This window comes from Stegostoma tigrinum, chromosome 34 (assembly GCF_030684315.1).
Source record: "Stegostoma tigrinum isolate sSteTig4 chromosome 34, sSteTig4.hap1, whole genome shotgun sequence".
NCBI lineage: Eukaryota > Metazoa > Chordata > Chondrichthyes > Orectolobiformes > Stegostomatidae > Stegostoma > Stegostoma tigrinum.
In genome coordinates this window covers 4,200,759-4,217,031 of record NC_081387.1, presented here as the reverse complement: position 1 = coordinate 4,217,031, position 16,273 = coordinate 4,200,759, and the positions used below count along the sequence as shown (strand labels likewise).

The 16,273-nt window shown below is 42.9% G+C and overlaps 2 protein-coding genes across 4 annotated transcripts in view; one reads left to right on the top strand and one right to left on the bottom strand.

Moving 5' to 3' along the window:
* Positions 1 to 16,273, top strand: part of LOC125446366 (uncharacterized) — a 281,544-nt gene that overhangs the window by 672 nt on the left and 264,599 nt on the right. The window contains 3 exon segments of the mRNA XM_059639405.1: positions 1,346 to 3,369; positions 6,016 to 6,125; positions 9,955 to 10,055. Of these exon segments, the coding sequence (XP_059495388.1) occupies positions 2,170 to 3,369; positions 6,016 to 6,125; positions 9,955 to 10,055 (1,411 nt within the window). The 5' untranslated portion in view covers positions 1,346 to 2,169.
* Positions 1 to 16,273, bottom strand: part of LOC125446407 (zinc finger protein 271-like) — a 132,585-nt gene that overhangs the window by 59,426 nt on the left and 56,886 nt on the right. For 2 of the 3 annotated variants that reach the window (XR_009442933.1, XR_009442931.1), the window contains one exon: positions 16,001 to 16,128. The gene's annotated coding sequence lies outside the window, so the exon portion shown is untranslated. Of the gene's footprint in view, positions 1 to 10,828; positions 10,998 to 16,000; positions 16,129 to 16,273 lie in introns of those variants that run through there. The other variant, XR_009442932.1, reaches the window with a different exon arrangement.

Below are 16,273 nucleotides of genomic sequence, written 5' to 3'. Positions count from 1 at the left end.
CTGAAAGATGGTTTCATTATTACACTGGAATGCTCAAATCCTGAAATCTCCCCTTCGCATCTTTTGGACTTTGAACTATTTTCAGGTTGCAATGTAAATGCAAGCTGTTGACTATTGTTCTATAAAATGTTAGACAATGATTAGGCATTTAGTCAGAGCAGCATGATTCTCCCTCATAGATTACTGTCCAACTGTAAAGTAGTCTCCCAGTGAAGGGGTAGATTTACCCTCAAGGTTGTAACCTCAAAATGACACCAGAGCAGCATAGGAATGGAGGAAAGCAAGTGGCACAGAGGGAGCAGAGATCTCCTCAAGATGTTGATCATTCTAAGACCAATTTCGTCTTAAAGGGTGAAGAATGTATTTCGGTTCATGGGCATCTCACTAGACCAATACACTGTGGTGTATACAACATCTGCTGCTTCTACAAACATTTCTTTGTCTGAAGTGAGGTTAAATATTCAATAACATCACTGCTGAGTGGACACTGAGGCTTGAAAACTGTGTCTTCTTCTGGGTTGATACAAAATTTGGGCTTGTATCAGTTCAAAATTATTTCACTAAAATCTAAAAGCAATTTTTGCAAGTTCCTATCTCTGAGGATTTAATCTTTACTCATACTGGCTAATAGCTTATTGTGAACTTTCCTGTGATATGACAGGCAGCTCTGATCAAGAAGAAAGGTGTTGGTCAAAAACTTGACTTCCACGCAAATGGACATCACCCCTGAGAGAGCAGATGCAGTCCCTGAGATCACTCATTCTCGACATTGATCTTGTCGTAATCATTGATCATGTCGTAGTTATTGACCAATCACTAACACCAAGGCACATGAGGAGATATTAGGAGAGATTACCATAAACCTGAGCAGAAGCATGTCAGAAATAGGGAATTAAAGGAGAAAGGTGAGGTGGCAAAGCAGAGAGGCTTCAAGAGGGAATTTCTGAGGTTGGGTCCTCAGCAACTGAAGGCATAGCCACTAATGGTGGAATGATTTAAACAGGAGATGATCAAGAGACCTGACTTTGGAGAAATGTTGAGATCTTAGAGGGTTGTAAGGCTGGCAGAAATGACAGATGGAGAACTGTGAGGTAATGGAGGGACTTGAAATCAGGGATGAGAACTTTAAAAGTGTGATGTTGTCAGATGGACAGAAATGAAAGGCAGCAGGTTTTGAACTTACAATTAATGAGAAAAAAGAAAGGAATTGCATCTGATGCAGTCTAATTTCCATACTGACGAATTGTCACTCACTGTGGAACAGTCTGTAACTGAGGAGTCAGCCCCTTCAGTAAAGAAGAATGGAGAGTTGGAGGAAATCATGTTTCCTTTTCATGTTTTACAGAAGAATTACAGCATGCTACACCAGAAAATACAGAAAGGATAGACACTGCAGATAGATCTTGACCTTCATCCAAGGAACAACTGCACAACTGTGGGAAGACATCCAGTCCCTTCACAGCATTGCTCAAAACAGAGAAGGTTGGGCAGTGAAACCAGTATCTTGAAATCAGTTGGGTCAGGGGAGCTTTGACATATCATCAGATCTGAAACTGGTCAGTGGTGTGGAGCCTTCCATCAGAACCAACCTTTCTGAAGGTTCAGCTGTAGGTGATTGAATAGGGTGAGGCTGGGAAGAAGTGTGAGTGACTCCAAGTGTGGTGAATGCTTCAATCATCCATCAAGCCTAATGAATCACTGACTCATTCCTACAGATGACAGTCTGTTCAAGTTGACGTGTGTGAGGAGGGCAACACAAAAATCACCCACACACAACTGAACAATTGTTAAAATTAGGGCAACTTTATGGAAGTGAAACAATTCAAGGGTGAGATAACACAGTGTGAAGCTGGATGAAGAAGGGTCCCAACCCGAAACGTCAAGCTTTCCTGCTCCTCTGATGTTGCTTGGCCTGCTGTGTTCATTCAGCTTCACTCCATGTTATCTCACATTCTCCAGCATTGGCAGTTCCTACTATCTATGTAACAATTCAAGGGTAAGTTGTGCAAACAAAGTTTTTCAAAGATATCGACACTTGTGAGACACAAGCATGTTCACACTGGCAAGAAACCATTTGTATGTGATGTGTGTAACAGGGGCTTTTCACAATTACCAGGCCTAGTGAAACACCAGCACATTCTCACAGAGGAGAAACCATTTACCAGCGAGATGTATAACAAATCATTCTCAGAGTCATCGCACCTCCGTGTTCACCAGCAGGTTCACACAGGGGAGAAACCCTTCATATGTGAGGTGTGTGACAAATCATTCTCAGATTCATGGATCCTCCGCAGGCACCAACGTGTTCACACTGGGGAGAAACCTTTTGTGTGTGAGATGTGTGACATATCATTCACACAGACATCAACCCTCCGCATACACCAACGCATCCACACGGGGGAAAAACCATTTACCTGTGAGGTGTGCAACAAATCATTCTCAGACTTATCAACGCTCCGCAGACACCAACGCATTCATACAGGAGAGAAACCATTCAGGTGTGAGGTGTGTGACAGATCATTCTCAGAGTCATCGACCTTGAGGGTACACCAACGCATTCACACTGGGGAGAAACCATTCACATGTGAGCTATGTGACAAATCTTTCTCAAATTCATCACACCTCCACAGACATCAACCTGTCCACACAGAGAGGAAACCGTTCATGTGTGATGTGTGTGACAAATCCTTCTCAGATTCATCAGGTCTCCTGCTCCACCAGAGGATTCACACAGGGGAGAAACCATTCAAGTGCGATGAGTGTGACAAAGTGTTTTCAGAGTCATCAACCCTCCGAGTACACCAGCGCATTCACACAGGTGAAAAACCATTCAAGTGCGAGGTGTGTGACAAATCATTCTCAGAATCATCAACCCTTCGCAGACACAAACGCACTCACACGGGGGAGAAGCCTTTTGTGTGTGAGGTGTGTGACAAATCATTCTCACAGACCTCAACCCTCCACGTGCACAGACGCATTCACACAGGAGAGAAACCATTCACATGTGAGGTGTGTGACAAGTCATTCTCAGACTTATCGAGCCTCCATAGACACCAACTCATTCACACAGGGGTAAAGCCATTTACATGTGATGTATGTGACAAATCATTCTTGACTTCTTTGCAACTTCGTAGACACCAACCTGCTCATACTGGGGAGAAGCCATTCTCATGTGATATGTGTAGCAAATCATTCTCAGTTTCATCTAGACTCCTGCGACATCAGAGGATTCACACAGGGGAGAAACGTTTCACATGTGAAGTGTGTGACAAATCATTCTTGAATTAATCACACTTCCTGCTCCATCGGAAGATCCACACAGGAGAGTTTCCCTTCAGTTCTGAGATTGTGAAGAACATTCCTAGATGTGTAAGAACATTTGGAATGCACCTGGATTCACACAGGGGAAAAACTCTTTATGTGTGATGTCTTTGACAAGGCTTTCAGAGAGTCATTGAAACTCCTGGCCCATCAATGTATTTACATTTGCAGGGGGGATCCCTACCAGTGGGAGTTCTGCAATACAGCCATCATACAAATGTTGGACTTCCAGGATCATCAGCAGACCTATACAGGAAGTATGCAAGCATGTTCTTAGCTAGTATTCACTCAGTCATAGCACTGCAACAAACTTGGGACAGCCCTCATGCAGTGAGGACAACTAGTTGTATTTGTATCCACAACATTAACGCACACTGAACAACACTGTACACAGGCATTGCAAAAGAGAGTCTGGCTATTTTCTTTGAATCAGAACTTTTCAACCAATACCTGTTTGGGAGACAGAAAGTGATGGTAGAGCCTGACCATAAGCAATTTCAAAACATCTTTCTCAAACCACTTCTAATTGCTCCAAATATTGTACAGAATATGATTTTGCTTTCATAGATATCTCTGGGAAGTGAAGTACAAGCGAGGGAAGCAGATGAACATCACTAACAAGCTGATGAGGTATACACTTTCTGAAGGAAGTTGATGCTGGTACACAGTGTGAAATAGTTCAGATTCAGCAAGAAGCAACAGCATAACATGCTCTGGAAATCATCAACACAGCAGAGAAACTGACTCTGACGGACAGGCATCTTGCTCAAAACAAACAAATTTCGCTACAAGGTGCAAAACTTGAAAAGACTAGAAGTAAGAATTGTTGTGAATGACAAAACCAAAGTGAAATGACAGGAAACCACAATTTCACCTTAATACTGCTGTCAAATCATTGCCGGAGTTGACAATGAGAAGGCAGTCAGGGTGCAAACATTCAACACACTTATCAGTGGTCAGATCAGTTGGTAACATGAGACTTGTGTAGAGAATTTACCATCTTCATCACACACAAAATGCCCTACTAGGTTGACACTGCAACTAGAGAAGGTGCTGTAGTTGATGAGGCAAATTTATTTCAGTCATTAGCAATAAGCTGAATGCCATCATTTCTGAAGGTCATCCTTTCCATGTCTCAGGGAGCAGCTCGGCAACAGTGATCACAATTCATTAAGTTTTAAGGTACTGATGGATAGAGATTGGTATAGTTGTCAGGTAAAGGTGCTAAATTGGGGGAAGGCTAATTACAACAATGTTAGGTGGGTACTGAAGAATGTAGATTGGAGGCAGTTGGTTGAGGACAAATCACCGCATGATATGTGGGAGGCTTTCAATTGTAAGTTGCTGTAAGGATGAAGAATAATTATGGCAAGTTTAGGGAACTTTGGATAACGAGACATATTGTGTGTCTATTCAGAAAGAAAAAGGAAGCATTTATCAAGGTTAGGAGGCTGGGAATGCACAAAGGAATACAAGGAAGGTCGAAAGAAACTTAAGTAAGGAGTCAGGAGGACTAAAAGGAGTCATGAAAAGTCATTAGCCAACAGGATTAAGGAAAGTTCCAAGGCTTTTTGTACATATATAAAGAGTAAGAGAGTAGCCAGACCGAGGGTTGGCCCACTCAAGGAAAGAGAAGGGAATTTATGTGTGGAGCCTGAGGAAATGGGTGAGGTATTAGATTAGTACTTTGCGTCAGTATTCACCATATAGAAGGATTTGGTGGATGATGAATCTGGGAAAGGATATGTAGATAGTTTGTGTCATGTTGAGATCAAAAGGGAGGAGGTGTTGGGGGTCTTAAGAACATTAGGGTAGACAAGTCCCCAGTGTCTGAGATATTGGGAACTGCAGATGCTGGAGATTCCAAGATAACAAAGTGTGGGGCAGGATGAACACAGCAGGCCAAGCAGCATCTTAGGAGCACAAAAGGTCTCCCCATCCCCCTCTCTGATGAAGGGTCTAGGTCCGAAACGTCAGTTTTTGTGCTCTGAAGATGCTGCTTGGCCTGCTGTGTTCATCCAGCCCCACACTTTGTTATCTTGAAGTCCCCAGTGTCTGATTGGATATACCACAGGATACTGTGAGAGTTAAGGGAGGAAATTGCTGGGCCTTGAGGGAAATCTTTGTGTCCTCACTGGCTACAGGGGAGGTCCCAGAGGATTGGAGAATAGGCAATATTGTTCCTTTGTTTAAGAAGGGTGGCAAGGATAATCTAGCTAATTATGTCAGTGGTAGGGAAATTATTGGAGAGGATTCTTCAGGACAGGATTTACTCCCACCCGGAAATCACTGGGCATATTAGCGAGAGGCAACATGGTTTTGTGAAGGAGAGGTTGTTTCTCACTAACTTGGTTGAGTTTTTTGAGGAAGTGACCAAGATGATCGATGAGGGCAGGGGAGTGGATGCTGTCTACATGGACTTCAGTAAAACCTTTGATAAGGTCCCTCATGGCAGGCTGATACAGAAGTTAAAGTCGCACGGGGTCAGAGGTGAGCTTGCAAGATGGATAAAAAAACTGGCACGGTCATAGAAGACAGAGGGTAGCCATAGAAAGGTGCGTTTCTGAATGGAGGGCCGTGGCTAGTGGCGTTCCTCAGCGAGCAGTGTTGGGACCTTTGCTGTTTGTAATATATATAAATGATTTTGACGAAAATGTAACTGGTCTGATGAGTAAGTTTGCCCATGACACAAAGGTTGGTGGATTTGCAGATAGCGATGAAGACCATCAAAGGATACAGCAGGATATAGATCGGTTGGTGACTCAGAGAGATGACGGATGGAGTTTCGTCTGGAAAAATGTGAGGTAATGCATTTTGGAAGGTCTAATCCAGATGGAAAATATACAGTAAATGGCAGAACTCCTAAGGGAGGAATCTGGGTGTATAGGTACACAGGTCAGTGAAAGTGGCAATGTAGGTGGAAAAGGTAGACGACAAGGCATATGGCATGCTTGCCTTCATTGGCTGGGGCATTGAGTTTAAAAATTTGCAGGTAATGTTGCAGCTTTATAGAACCTCAGTTAGGCTGCATTTGAAATATCGTGTTCAATTCTGGTCATCACACTCCCAGAAGGATATGGTGGCTTTGGAGAGGGTACAGAAAAAAAATACCAGGATGTTGCCTGGTATGGAGGGCATTAGCTATTAGGTTGGAGAAACTTGGGTTGATCCCACTGGAACGATGGAGGTTGAGGATCGACATTATAGAGGTCTACAAGAGTATGAAGGGCATGGACAGACTGGACAGTCAGAAGCTTTTTCCCAGGGTGGAGGAGTCAGTTACCATGGGTTTACAGTATAAGGAGCAAGGTTTAAAGGTGATGTATGAGGCAAGTTTTTTACACAGGGGGTGTTGGGTGCCTGGAACTTGCTGCCAAGGGAGGTTGTGGAAGTAGGTACTATAGTGACTTTTAAAGATTGTCTTGACAAATACATGTATAGGATGGGAATAGAGGGAGATGGTCCCCGGAATGGTAGGGGGTATTAGTAGTGACGGGCAGCATGTCGGTGAAAGTTTGGAGGGCCGAAGGGCCTATTCCTGTACTGTAATTTTTTCTTGGGTCTTGTTCTTTTCCATGTGATTTAAACTTGTCATTGTCCCATCTGATTAAAGCCTCACTTATTGTAGCTGCTGTCTCAGTTTCCCTGGTAAATGTTTGACAGAGATTTCTAGTGTGGGAATAGCATTCTTCACCCTCAGAGGCTTTCAAACTGACAATATCAGTGTGGGATGTGTATCCTTAAATTTGTTTGACAGCAGATCAGAAGAGGAAGACTATGGCAGTGATGACATGTAGTAGTGGGATCGGCACATGCACCGGAGAAAGAAGGATGGGGAAATGGTTCTTCAGACAGTATGAGTTTGGTGAAGACTTAAAGGGAGCTGGGAGAGGAAGGAGAAAGACTGAGTTCAGGGCTAAGACAGGTGAGTGTTAATGGAGGCTTCTCCAAGGTGAGGTTAGTGGAAGGGAGGGAAGTGGCAGACGCCGCTGATAGGATTGTTTCAATCTTATTTCCCTGAGCAGGAATGTTAATAATCAGGGAGGAGAGATTGAAAATAATTGATGGAAGGATTAGAGGGGAGCTGAGTGTTTTTTTTCAGCCAGAGGGCTGTGAGGGTCTGAACACGTTGACAGTGCCCCAATAAATGCTCAAAGAGAAGGTACAGCAATGTACAATCCTGTGTTAATGGACTGGTCATGTACCAGGATGTGGAATTGTTAAAATGTGTAAGATGACACAGATTTAGGTAGAAATTTGTGGTGGTCATTGTCACAGGTGTTATGTTTTTGCTGGTTTTATGAAATGTGTGTTTAGCAGTAAGAGTGGTTGTAGGAGCAGATGTTAATAGTCACAGAGAGCAGTTAGAGCAGAAGCAGACAACAGTAAAAGCAGACAGCGGTGACCCCACTGCACAGTATAGAGCTGCTCAGAAAATCAGTTTAATAAGGGGATTGAATTAACTCAAACAGGACAAAGGAAAAAGAACAGCAGAAATTGAAGCAGCAACTTTTCAGAAGCAGCATTTCAAGGATTAACAGCGAGAATTGGCTCAGATGTTCCAGGAACAGAGTTTATGAGTTTTCTCATGATTTAACTTGTGGGGGGAGCAGGATATTTCTAAGTTTATGTATGTTACAATAAAGTATTAAAAAGAGGAGTTGTGAACATTGACTATTCTTTCTACCTGCATGGGTTCATGCTGAATCTGGGAGATTGGAGTTAACCCACCAACAGCATGGAATAACTTCACCACATTGACATTGTCCCATCAAACACTCAAACAGAAGGGACAGCACAGATTTGATACAGAGGCAAGCTCCGTCCAAATTGTCCCTGGAGCATCACTCACACCTCAGATCAGGTCATGATTCCACTACCTCACTCATTCAGACACTCTTGTATCATTGATCTTCATCAAATTGGATGCTGTGTTTGGGAAGAGGACCTGGACAAGTAGTGCTTCCCCAAGACACAGCTCACCTAAAGATCTCCTCTACATCAGGGAGACAAAATGTAGACTGGATGAACATTTTTTAAAAATTCATTCACGGGATGGGGTAGTCACTGAATAGGCCAGCATTTATTGCCAATTCCAGAGGGCAGTTCAGAGTCAACCACATTGCTGTAGGTCTAGAGTGACACATAGTCCAGACCAAATAAGGACGGCAGTTTCCACAAGGACATCAGTGAGCCAGAAGGTTTTCCCCACCACCCCCAACAATCAATTATAATTTCATAATTATCATTAGACCCTGAACTCCAGGTTTTTACTGCATTCAAATTCCACCATCTGCCAATGGCGGGATTCAAACCCATCCTCTGGATTACCAGTCTAACAATAAACGCACTAGACTGTTGCCACCCCATTGCATTGCAGAACACCTACATTCTGTCTGCAAAAATAACTCTGAGCTTCCAACTGCCTACCACTTCAACAGGCCTCTGCGTTCTCACACCAATATTTCTGTCTCAGGCCTGTTCCAGTGAAGCTCAACTTAAGCTGGAAGATCAATTTCTTATCTTCGCTTGGGGACCTTCCAGCTTTCAGGGCTCAACATCAAGTTTAAAAATTTTACAGCATGGATATCTTTTTTCAGATCTTTTATCTACCCCCACACCTCAGGCTTCGAATGGCATGGGTTTCTTTCAGCACAGCCAACATGTGTTTACCCTATCATATTCCCATTACCACATATCTAGTTTTTCTTCTTCCCTAACTTGCTATCAATAATCCTTTGCCTTTTTTTTCACTATCTGGGCTCAGTTTCCATCTATCCATGCACTCCCCACACCCCCACAAAAATCTCCTCTCATCAGCCAAAATGCAACCTTTTCCTAGCTACTCTCAGTTCTGAAGGGGGTCACTGAATTCAATGCTAACTCTGTTTTCTTTCCACAGATGCTTTGAGACCTGGGAGTTTCTCCAAGCAAAATTTCTGATTTTGTTACAGCTCCTCTAGAGATGGGATGGCGCATTACAGCTCAGTTTTACAGGAATACCAGGGATTTTCAGATAGGAGATGGTTGTTCTGGAGTATGGCTGGACTTGAGCAGGTGGGATTTAGGATGTTTGGATGTTTACTTGACATGGGATCATCTATCAGTACCTAGTCTGTAGGAGGTTCCTGGCTCTTGAAGTCAGTACATGTTTCTCCATCAGTTTCACTTCCTCTGACACCAAGGACTTTACCACCTTTCACAGCTTCAGAAACCCAGACACAACAACAACGTTGACATTTGCAGTTCTAATTAGTGACCATTTTAAATAAAATCAAACTTCCAGACTGCTAGTTTGCAGGATGAAAAATACGACCCTGGGAATGACCCCTTAGAAAGTGAATCAAACAGAAATTTAGAAGTTATTGTCAGCTGTGGTCTATTTCAAAGGCTGAACAGTTTGTACATTCACTGTCTCAGATGCATTTTCAGTGTCTCTTGAGAGGATGAAGCCATCAACCCACAGCTCCAGGACGCTTCTAATTCCATCAGCATTCCCACAGTACTGAGCTCATTGTGTCTGTATAATCAACCGTATTTCTCTGATTGATGATAGCTGTATACCCAAAGACTTCCTGCACAATGAACTGGCCATTAGGTCATGACCTCCTGTGCATCATATGTCTGCTACAGTGTAAATGAAACAAAGTTAGAGGAACTGACAATGTGTCAGCGAAATCAGTGGCTGACAGGCTTACTGTTTGGAACAGCCGAGCAGAAATTGAAAGAATTGTGTAAGTAGCCCAAAGAAAACAGGTCAGCAAATCCTGTACATTTTGACCTTGCTGTCTTCCTCTGCAGCATGTGTGGTGGAGACTGTAGTGACAGAGGCAGCTCCTGAGCCACTCAAAATAGTGTTGAACATAAAGTCAACTACCATCGTCGGCAGACAAACAGAAGCCTGGAAGAACATTGCGCGCCAGGCAGCATCTTGAGGAAAGGAGAAGTCACCGTTTCGGTATTACCCTTCTTCCGGATTGCCTGGCTTGCTGTGTCCTTCCATCCTCCCGTTTGTCTACCTTAGATTTTAGCATATGTAGTTTTTTTTTGTCTCTACCACCATCGGTGTATTCTCCACATCTACTGTTTCCACTGTTCTCGAGACTGGTGACTCCCCCATTATGCATCAAGAGCAAATGAGGGGTTAACACACTCAAGAGTCGATCCCAGAACTGGAGTCAATTTTTTTTACCCCTCTATTTGTTCCTCTATTCTCCTCTTCCGTGACCCTCGCACTCCCCTCCTTCTTGTTACTCTCCCTCCTATTGATGTACTGATCCCACCAATGCACATCATTGCTGTATTGAATGCTGTGGGTCTTCCTCTTCTGATCTGCTGTCAAATACATCCCACACTGATGTGTCAGTTTGAAAGCCTTTGAGGGTGAAGAATGTTGTTCCCACACTAAAAGCTCTGTCAAACAGAGGAATAAGGGAAGAGACAGCAGCTGCAATAAGTGAGATTTAATTCAGATGGGACAATGACAAGTTTAAATCCCCACCTGATTTGCTACTCAAAGTCAGCTCCATTTCACTGGTCAGTTTCCCAAGCTTCAGGAAACTCATGTTGCTGCAGAAATATTTGGATTGGCTGTGAGAGACGTCAATCAGAGAGCCCACCCACTCTGCCCATTCTCTCCTCTTCCTCTTCCAGAGCTGGTTCACTTCCTATAGGGACTGAAAACCAAGTGAGGAGATGGTGAGTGAAGGAGCAGCTTTTATACAAATTGTATCCCATAATATCCACACCAATCTTCAGGCAGTCTGACTGTCCTGTGGGTAATCAGGGGTGGAAATGTCCCTTATGCTGTGTGAGAAGATCCAGCTGAGAGAGCTGTTTACTCAGTGCTTTGCACTGAACTGTTTGACTGGAGCTGTGTGTTGGATATCGAGTGTGTTTATTGGAAACATTTCCCTTCTGATTTCCAGCCTGAGTTTTGTTGATGGCTCATTCCTGAATATGAGAAGATGAAGTGTAATTATCTGGGAGGTGCAGACTGTCTGAGGATTCTTACTGATTTCCTGGTGTTGAGTTCTGTGTGTGTGTGTGTGTGTGTGTGTGTGTTGGGAGCTGGTTACTGTTCTGTGGACTGTTCAGTTCTCTCTGTATGTTGGGAGACAAATGTTTCCTGTGTTTTCAAATTGCTGTAAGACTTTACATCCCCATAGGTATGACAGGTCGGCACAACATCGAGGGCCGAATGGCCTGTACTGTGCTGTAATGTTCGATGTTCTATCTCTGTAACCACCTGGAAAAGGCTAAACATCTCATTATTTCAGGCCTTTCATGACCATACAATGTCCCAAAGCAATTTACAGCCAATGAAAATGTATCAGTGATAATGGGAACTGCAGATGCTGGAGAATCCAAGATAATAAAATGTGAGGCTGGATGAACACAGGCCCAGCAGCATCTCAGGAGCACAAAAGCTGACGTTTCGGGCCTAGACCCTTCATCAGAGACTCTCTGGTGAAGGGTCTAGGCCCGAAACATCAGTTTTGTGCTCCTGAGATGCTGCTGGGCCTGCTGTGTTCATTCAGCCTCGCATTTTATTATCTTACAGCCAATGAAGTAGTTTTAACGTGTGGTGACTGTGGTAACGCACAAAATGTGATGGACAATATGTGCACATGAAGCTCCCATAAACAGCAACATAAGAATGACCAGAAATTCTGTTTTTCAATGGTGTTGACTAATGAATTAACATTGTCAGACACCAGAGATAGATCCTATGTTCCCTTTCAAAATAGGGCAATGAAATCTTTCAACTTAGGGGGAGCAGAAAGGTCCTTTGTTTAACATTTGGTTTGAGAGTGGCACAATCCCTCACTGCTGCACTGGAGTGTAAACCTCAGTGCTCGAATCCTGGGGTCTCTTCTTGAAACCTTTTGAACATTGAACTATGTTTAGGGGCTTTGTAAATGAAAGCTGTTTTTTTTGTGTAAAATATCAGTGACTAGGTGTTCAATCAGACTCTCCTTGTGAAGCAGTCTCCCAGTGAGGAAGCACATTCACTGTAAGGGGAGATAAGGTTGTAACCTTGAAATAATTACATGTGAATTCATGAAAGCAATGGGTCAGAGATGGGTGTGGCAGAAAGGGAGCAGAGACCAGGTCTAAGGGACGCGAGCTCAATTCTGTGTTCATGGCTTTCAGTTGAGCAATACACTGTTGTGTTTATATTGTCTGCCACGGTCAAATGCTCACACCATCAGTTCTAAGTAGACTTTGAGGGCAGCTGAAGGCACAGTTACCAATGTTGGAATAACTAAAGTGGGAGATGCTGAAGAATTTGGAGAAATGTCAGGTCTCAGAGGGTTATAGAGCTGAAAGAGATTAGAAAGATGGGGAAACATAGAAACATAGAAGATAAGAGCAGGAGGAGGCCATTTGGACCTTCGAGCTTGCTCCACCATTCTACATGCTCATGGCTGATCATCCAACTCAATAGCCTGAACCTGCTTTCTCCCCATAACCTTTGATCCCATTTGCCCCAAGTGCTATATCTAGTCACCTTTTGAATACTTTCAATATGTTGGTATCTACAACTTCCTATGGTAATGAATTCCAGAGGCTCACCACTCTTTGGGTGAAGAAATGTCTCCTCAGTTCCATCCTAAATCATTTATCCGGAATCCTCAAACTGTGACGCCTGCTTCTGGATACACCTACCTTTGGGGACATCCTCCCTGCATCTACATTGTCAAGTCCTTTTTGAATTTTATAAGTCTCAATGAGATCCCCCCTCATTTGTCTGAACTCAAGTGAATACAATACCAATCTAGTTGATCTCTCCTCATTTGGAAGACCCGGAATCAGCCTGGTAAACCTTCACTGCATTCCCTCAAGAGCAAGAGCATCCTTCCTCAGAAAAGGATACAAAATTGCATACAATATTCTAGATGAGGTCTCAGCAATGCCCTGTACAACTGCAACCACACATCCGTGCTCCTGTACTCAAAACCTTTTGCAATGAAGGCCAACATACCATTTGCCTTCTTTACTGGCTACTGCACCTGCATGCTTACCTTCAGCGACTGGTACACAAGGACACCCAGGTCCTGCTGCACACTCACCTCTCCCAATGTATAGCCATTCATGTGGTATTCTGCCTTCTTGTTTTTGCTTCCAAAGTAAATAACCTCACATTTATCCAAATTATACCGCATCTGCCATTGATTTGCCCACTCACCCAAACCATCGAGATCATGCTGAAGGATCTGGATTGAGGCCAAGGAGGAATTTAAAAACAAGGATGAGAATTTTAAAACCGAGATGTTTTCAGACTTTGAGCAAAGAAAAGTCAGTAAACACAAAGGTGATGAGTGAACGGGACACATTGGAAGCACTATCTTCCTTAGCTTCTTGCACTCCCTTCCAGTTTGTTTTCCTCAAACGTATTTCTGGAGGATATATTTGTAAGTGCAGTTGGCATGGGTTTAAACTAAAATGGCAGAGGGATAGAAATCTATACAAGGAGACAATAGAGAGGTAAAGATGGGTAAAAACAAAAGACAGAATTGGAAATATGAAAAGTAATAGGCAGAGAATTCAAGCTACAGTGCTGAATACCGTGAACAGGATTTAAAATGTTGGGAAGCTAAAACTTAAGGTATTATAAATGCTTGACGCATTCTGAATGAAGTGGATGAATTTGTCATGTGAATGGATATAAACAGGTATGATATAGTTCGGATTATAGAGAAATGGCTGCGGGGCCATCAAGGGTGGGAATTGAATATCTGAGGTGTTTGGTTTTTAGGAAGGCCAGACAAGAGGAAAATGAGGTGAGGCAGCATTGTCGGATAAAGAGACCATTGACACAATGGTGATGAAATACATCAGCTCCAGTAAACTGAAATCTGTATAGAAACCCAGGGTCCAGAAAATGATAGTGGGGTTGTATATAGACCCCTGAACTGTAGTGGTAATGTTAGGGAAGGAATTAAGTATGAAATTAGAGCCACAAGCAACAAGGGTGTAGCTGCCATTATGGGTGAGTTTAATCTGCCTATAAATTGGACAAACCAACAGTAACAGGGCTGTGGAAGATGAATTCCGAGAGTATGTACAAGATGGTTTTCGAGATCAAAACACTGAGGAACCAAGTAGAGGACAGGCCATCCAAGACTGGATATTGTGAATTAAGAAAGGGATAATTGGTAGTCTGGCTGAGGAAAAATAACCTTAATATGATACAATGCTTCATTAAGATGGAAAGTGACACAATTGATTCCGAGAGTAGAGGAAACTAAGATGGCATAAGGCATGAGTTGGCTATGATAAATTGGTTAGTGTTATTTGAAGACATAACAGTGGATTGACAGTGGCAAACATTTAAAGAGGAAGTGCAATAATTGTTCATTCCTTCTGACACAAAATGGGAATGGGCTAGCAAGGGAAATTTAGGGATCGTACTGGATCCAAGGAAGGGGCTTACAAATCGGCTGATAAAAGCAGACCTGAGGATTGGAAGCAGTTTTGACTTCAGCAAAGGAAATCAAAGAGATTGGTTCACAAAATAAATAGTATATGAGAGTAAGCTTGCAGGTAACGTATGAACTAATTTTAAAAACTTGCGGAGGCATTTGAAGAGAAAAAGATTAGTGAAGACAAATCATAAGAAACAGGGCCCGTTTATAATGGGGGACAGAGATGACAGGCCAATATATATTTTGGTTCTGACCTCACAATGGACACAAATAATACCATAAAAATGTAAGGAAACACAGTTGAGTGAAAGAGAGGAACTGAAGGAAATCAGTTTTAGTATGGAAATGCTGTTGGGGAAGTTGATGGGATTAACACATCCCCCGGGCCCAACAATCTATGTCACAGAGTACTTAAGAAAGTGATCCTGGAAGTGGATACATTGGTTTTCATCTTTCGAGACTCTGGAACAGTTCCTAGTGATTGGACAGTAGCTAATCATACCCTAAGGTAAAAGAGGTAGAGACAAAACAGAGAATTATCGGGGCGGCCTGACATTGGTAATAGGGAAATGCTAGAGTCCATCATAAAGAAAATAGCAGAGCATGTGGAAAATTGTGACAGGATTGGACACATTCAATATGGATAAACAAAATGGAAATCATGCTTGAAAAACCTACTGAAATTTTTCAAGGCTGTAACTGGTAAAGTTGATAAGGAGTTGCCAGTGGGCGTGGTTTACTTGGACTTGCAGAAGGTAATCGATTGGGTCCCATGTAAGGGATTAGCGTGTCAATGGATGGGATGGGGGATAATGTACTGAAATGGACCCAGAACTGGCAAATTGGAAACAAACAGTAGGAATAAATGGGTCATTTTCTGAGTGGCAGCCCAGTGACCAGTGATGTACTGTCGGGATTAGTGCTCGGATTCCATCTATTCACAACATGTATTAATGATTTAGATGAAGAAACTAAATGTTATATCTTAAAGTTAGCAGACAACATAAAGCTAGGTGAGAGGGTGAACCGCAAGGAGGATGCAGAGATGTTTTAGTGTGATTTGGACAGGTTGATCGGGCAAATGCATGGCAGATGAGGTAAGTTTTGGATGAAGGTGAGTTGTTATCTGCAAGGTGATAGATTGGGAAAGGGGAGGTGCAATGAGACCTAGATGTGCATCTATACCAGTTGCTGAAAGTAAACATGCAGGTGCAGCAGGTGGTGAAGAAGGCAAATGATGTACTGACCTTCGTAGCAAGACGATTCAGGTACAGGAGCAGGGATGTCTCGCTGGAATTGTACAAGGTCTTGGTGAGACCACGCCTGGAGTCTTGTGTGCAGTTTTGGTCTCCTCATCTGAGGAAGGATGTTCTGCCTATGGATGAGTGCAACAAATGTTTACCACACTGATTTCTGAGATGATGGGACTGACATGTGAAGACAAACTGAATCAGTAAAGACTGTGTTCACTGGAGTTTAGAAGAATGACAGGGAAATCTCAGAGAAACCTAAAAAATTAA